The following is a 5,569-nucleotide window of genomic DNA, read 5'->3' on the forward strand; positions in this document are numbered from 1 at the left end:
GAGGATGGCGCGGGACCGGGCGGTGTTTTGTTCTGTTGTACTGTACGTTCTGTAGTCGCTGCGAGTCGGAACCAACTCGACCGCCCCTAACAACAACGACATAAAGAAATAAAGGCCACTCATAATTTGACGACACAGAAACCATGCCGGCATTCGGGGGGCCTCCCCTTCTGGCCAGGACAGGGATATATCACCACCCTGGCTGGTGTGCAGGCAGGTCACCACGGGGATAGAAAACTTGACTGTGACAATAAAAAACCATCATGGCTCCAGGTTAAACATGTTTTATTCAGATCCGCGCGACTCAGAGGCTTCAGGAAGCAGATTTTGCAGGTTGACACCTCAGTGCCCCTTGCCTCACCCTCCCAAGACCCCGAGCCTGTGGACTGACATCAGAACTCATCCTTTATGTCGAAATGGGGCTGGTCTTCCGGCTTGAAGTCCAGGTTGGGACTACCGTCCTCGTTCAGAATCCTGCGGGCTGTGTAGCCGACGATGGGGTATTTGGCCTTGTACACTCTGGTGAAGACGTCATCCAGGGACTCCAGCTCCTTGGCCGTGAGCCCCGTCTAGGGGAGAAAAGCCCGAGACACACGGGTGGTGTGAGTGACCTGTGCTGGGCACTGACCTCCCTCCATCCCCGCATGGCCCTCCTCACACCCTCAACGCAAGAGCAAAGCAGGTAACGGACCACTGACTTTCCGAGACCGTCCTGAGCGGGGAGGGAAGGGAAGAGCAGCGGCTTTCATCAGTCTTCAAGGCTCAGAGCACACCCATGGGGGTGGCCTGCCGCAGCCGTGTCCGCCCGCCCTCCTGGCTCATCCCACCTGCTCTGGACATGCCTCCCACTACACGCTGACATGACTTTCCCTTCTTATTTCCGTTCTGTGATGCTGTGGTGAGAATCTGACCAGCTCTGCCTAGTGCTGAGCGCAGCTGAAGCACATGTGGCCTGTCTGCTGGGAAGAGAGCCAGAAATGGTTGTCTTCGACACTGTTTTTCCTTCAGAGGCTCGTGAACATAGAGGGAGACCCTGCTTCGCCAACCTAAGTCATCCACTGACGGTCAGCAAACCTGCAAGAGGCTGAGGGGTGGCGTCATCATCTGCTGCTGGGGGCTGGGGCCAAACTGTGAAGATCACTGAGTTGGGTGCCAAGTTCACAAGTGACTGGACTTGGCTCTGTAGGCCATGGGGAGCCGTGGAAGGGTTCTGAATAGGAACGGCATAGTAGGATTTCTATTTCGAGAAAATGGTTGGCGCCCCACTGAGCGGACTGGAGTAGAAACAGGCTAGTTACGAAGCTTTGCCCGGAGGTGGAGAAGGCCGTGGCCGAGGGGAGGGACAGTGGCTTGCAGACAATGGCTCACAATGTCATGGGTGAGGTCTGCAGGGTCCAGGGACATCTTGGCCACTCCTCTGGTGGAGTCTTTCCCGGTCAAGGCGTTGTAGGGGGCTCCTCTCCCGTAGAACTCTGTGTGGGGAGGAAGAAGACGAGGTAAACGTGAACCTGCATGCAGAGTAGCCAGGGGCCTGCAAACCGGGGTGGGGGCTCCCAAGACCCAAACAGTCCTAAAAGACTCCAGGCCCAAGGAGCAGGAGAGCAGCGAGGGAGGGCATGAAGTACACTAACCCGCCCCCCATCCAGCAGTTTGGTTTCCACTAATTCAGAACATGGAATAATTCACACATGCTGGGCGGACAGCTGAGCTTTAGAAAATACAGGATGTAGACAGTTTCTTAAAACTATTAAAAATGAAGCAATAAAAATGCTTGATCTTCTTAAATTTTGGTAGAAGCCAAGTCTATGTCCCAGTGTTTGGTATCAAATCAAATGTAAGCCATTGCAATAACTACCTTCATGATACCATTTGCAGTTACAATTAGGAAACCATTAAAGAGCAATAAAATACCCCGTGATCTTCTACGAGGCTGATTCTTTGCTAAGTAACACTTTTTTTGAGGTATATATATATACGCGTGTGTGTGTGTATATATAAAGGTATAAAATATATATATATAGTTTTTTTTTAATGGAGCCCTGGTGGCGCAGTGGTTAAGAGCTCGGCTGCTAACCAAAAGGCGGCAGTTCGAATCCACCAGCTGCTCCTTGGAAACCCAAGGGGCAGTTCTACTCTGTCCTATAGGGTTGCTATGAGTCAGAATCAACTTGACCCCAATGGGTTTATTTTTATTTTGTCATATCACTCAAGAGTATACTTGATCACCAATACATAATTTTCTAACAGTTTAAATTCTGTAACAGAGAACAGATGGATACAGCCCAGGCCGAGTTACTCAGCCTTCTTCAAAAGCACCCTGACTGCCTAAAGGAGTTGGTGTCAGCTGCCTTAAGTCGATTTCCACTCCTAACGACCCCACGAGACAGCGGAACTGCCCCACAGGGTTTGTCGACTGTAATCGTCAGAGGGGCAGACCAGCAGGTCTTTCTCCCAGGGGGTGGCTGGGTGGGTTCAAACCACTACCCTTTGGGTTAACAGCCTAGCACTTAACCATTTACACCACCAGGATCCTACCTAAAGGAGTAACATGTCTTTTCTCACGGCTTCAGCGAGGGTAAATTATCAAGTTCGGATTGGATTCTACAGGCAGTGGGGAGCCTAGAGGCTGTGGCATGAGGGCACGGCATCGTTAGAAAAAAACTGCTAAAGGAAAACGCTGACAAAGATTGTCGACTCAACTTGGTCATTTAAGACGGAAGGAAAAGACCTTGCCCAATGTCCCCTCCCGTCCCTTGCCCCTCAGTCTCCACTCGGGCTCCTCAGCTCCCCAGAAAGAAAGATTCAAAGCTGAGCTACCTACCCTTTCCGGAAGTGACATCAAACACCACACCCTTCACTGCCATGTAGATGGGCTGACCGTCCTAGAAAGCAGGGGAGAAGCTGTGAATAGGAAGCAAAGAGCCCAGCTCTTCCCAAGCAGGTTAGTAAAATCGGTTTCCATCTTGAGTGTGCAAAGAGCAGTAGCTAAAGTTACAAAACCAAAAACAGAAAAGTTGCTGTTGATTCTGACTCATGGCAACCCCATGTGTTACAGAGCAGAACTGTGCTCCGTAGAGTTTTCATGGCTGTGACCTTTCAGAAGCAGATCACCAGGCTTGTTTTCCGAGGTGCCTCTGGGTAGGCTTGAACCACCCACCTTTTGGTTAGTGGCAAAGCATTTAACCATCTGTGCCACCCAGGCACTCCTAAAGTTACAGAACAGCGCTCGGTAAAGCCAGGTCCTCACAAAAACTTGGAAAAGTACTCAAGTACTGTGACAAATGCCTGACAATCCCTCCTTTAAAAAGAAAATAAAAATCTGAAAAGACTATTGCATGATAAATCCTTTAGCTTATTCCAAATCTCCTCTCCCTTCATCAGTGTACATGCATGGATGTGATTAGTGCAAACGACTTATTTTATATTCTGCTTCTCATAGGTGACGTTACTTTATACAAATGCTCCCAGGTACCGAAAGAGTCAACATGGCTATCTTTTCAACAGTTACACGGAAACCCACCTTACTTTGTAACACTGTCTGCCTGTTTATTTAGCTGTTCTTCTATCTGGGGTATTTGGGTTGTTTCTGATCCTCAGAACTATAAACGGCAGCATTATGAATACCTTTCTACAAATTACTTTCTAATTGGGTGAGCTGTTTCCTCGAGTCCTATTTCAGTATATGGAATTCCTGGTCAGTATATGAACAATAACTTTTTAATATTTTACCACCTGACCTTCAAAAAGATTAAACGATTTACAGTACTACAAATATGCAAACAATACTGTTTCCCCACAGTTCTACTAACAATGGGTTTTATATTTGATTTATTTTTGCTATTTAAAAAAACAAAACAAACCTGTCGTGGTAAATTCAATTCCGACTCATGACGATCCCATGTGTTACAGAGTTGAACTGCCCCATACGGTCTTCTTGGCTGTAATCTTTATGGCAGCGGATTGCCAGGCCTTTCTTCCACGGCACCGCTGGGTAGGTTCGAACTGCTGACCTTTAGGTTAGTAGTACAGCGCCAACTATCTGCACCCCCTAAGAACCCTGTTTTTGCTGTATTAACAGGTGTGAAGTGGGACCTTAGCATGCCCTACCCCTCCCCAAAGCTGCTGTTACTATAACCTAAAGAGACAAATAAACACAAAAGCAGACAGCATGGAGTTTTTAACTTCCCTCAGGTCCAGGCTTGGGCTGGACACTCCTCAGCACCAGGTCTTCCCTTTGTCCCAACCCCGTTGGGGTGCAGGGGACACCAGCCAGGTGGCTCACAGGCCAGGGTTAGGGTGGGGGCTGCTGCTGGGCCTGCAGGAACCTCAGGCTCTCCAAGAATATGCTGTTGGTATTCTCTTGGTGGGGGGTCGGGTGGGAGTGGGGGTGGGGACTTAATAGTTCTTGACCTCTTGGAGCTCACAGTCAAGTGTCTTCATGACTGGATTAGCAGAAGGGAAATTAAGGCTCAGAAAAGTTAAGCAGCTTGCCCAAGGCAACACACCCCCATCCCTTAATTTCTCTGGCCTGTTTCTCTAGCTGTTAAATGGGAATAACACCAACCTACCTTTGAAGAGGGAGTCCCTGGTGGTGCAAATGGTTAATACACTCAGCTGCTAACTGTAAGGCTGGCAGTTCAAGTCCACCCAGAGATGCTTCGGACAAAAGGCCTGGCAATCTACTTCTGAAAAATCAATCATTGAAAACGTTATGGAGCACGATTCTACTCTGACCCACGTGGGGTCACCAGAGTCACAGTCGACTTGAAGGCAACTGGTGCTGGTACCTGTCAGGAATGCTGAGCGTCTAGCAGGCATACAGAAGGAGCTCAGTAGTGGCTGGTTATTATTATTATTCCCTAACTGGCTCCCAAGTCTACTCCCCAGAACTTCTGCCGACTTTACAGACAAGTGCTCCACCTCATCTATCAAGGGTTATTTTATTTTATAATAATACTTCATTGCGTTTTTGGTGAAGGTTTACACAGCAGTTTAGTTTCCCACTCAACCATTTCTACACAAGCTGTTCAGTGACATTGGTTACATTCTTCACAATGTGTGAACATTCTCAGTATTTCTGTTGTTTCCATTAATTTAGTTTCCTTGCCCCCTTACATTCTCATCTTTGTTTCAAAATAATTATTAACTGTTTAGTCTCATATAGGTGATGTTTTAAAAGGAGCACAGTACTTAGGGGGGATATTCATTATTTTTTGAGCCAATTTGTTATTTAGCTACACAGTGACCTCAGGGGTTAGTTTTGGTTCAAGGTTTGAAGAGTATCTCAGAACAATAGTCTCAGGAAGTCCTCCAGTCTCAATCAGTCCAACAGGTCTGTTTTTGGGTTTGTTTTTTTTTTTCTTTAAAGGAATTTGAGGTTCTGTTCTACACTTTTCTCCCAGTCTATCAGGGTCCATCTATGGTGGCCCTGATCAGAATGGTTGGTAGTGGCAGCTGGGCACCATCTAGTTCTTCTGGTCTCAGGGAAGAAGAGGCCGTGGCTCATGTAGGCTGTTAGCCCTGTAGACTGGTTTCTTCATTGAGGCTTTGGTTTCCTTCTTTCTCTTTT

The 5,569-nt window shown here is 47.7% G+C and overlaps 1 protein-coding gene across 1 annotated transcript; it reads right to left on the minus strand.

The window, feature by feature from the left end:
- Positions 1–246: 246 nt before the first annotated feature.
- On the minus strand, positions 247–3,010 carry NENF (neudesin neurotrophic factor). Its single transcript, XM_012558814.2, has 3 exons — positions 2,822–3,010; positions 1,369–1,472; positions 247–569 (listed from the first exon to the last, which is right to left on the minus strand). Exons 1-3 carry the CDS (start codon positions 2,862–2,864, stop codon positions 393–395), a joined length of 324 nt encoding a protein of 107 aa, XP_012414268.1. The 5' UTR covers positions 2,865–3,010; the 3' UTR covers positions 247–392.
- Between the last annotated feature and the right edge of the window lie 2,559 nt (positions 3,011–5,569).

Source organism: Trichechus manatus, unplaced genomic scaffold (assembly GCF_000243295.1).
Source record: "Trichechus manatus latirostris isolate Lorelei unplaced genomic scaffold, TriManLat1.0 scaffold00187, whole genome shotgun sequence".
Classification (NCBI taxonomy): domain Eukaryota; kingdom Metazoa; phylum Chordata; class Mammalia; order Sirenia; family Trichechidae; genus Trichechus; species Trichechus manatus.

Excerpts from the sequence above, each read along its gene's own strand:
- NENF (XM_012558814.2), bottom strand. The coding sequence starts at position 2,864 with ATGGCAGTGAAGGGTGTGGTGTTTGATGTCACTTCCGGAAAGG. Across the intron at positions 1,473-2,821 it reads TGATGTCACTTCCGGAAAGG|AGTTCTACGGGAGAGGAGCC; the intron begins GTAGGTAGCTCA and ends CTCCCCACACAG. Across the intron at positions 570-1,368 it reads CAGACCTCACCCATGACATT|ACGGGGCTCACGGCCAAGGA; the intron begins GTGAGCCATTGT and ends TTTCTCCCCTAG.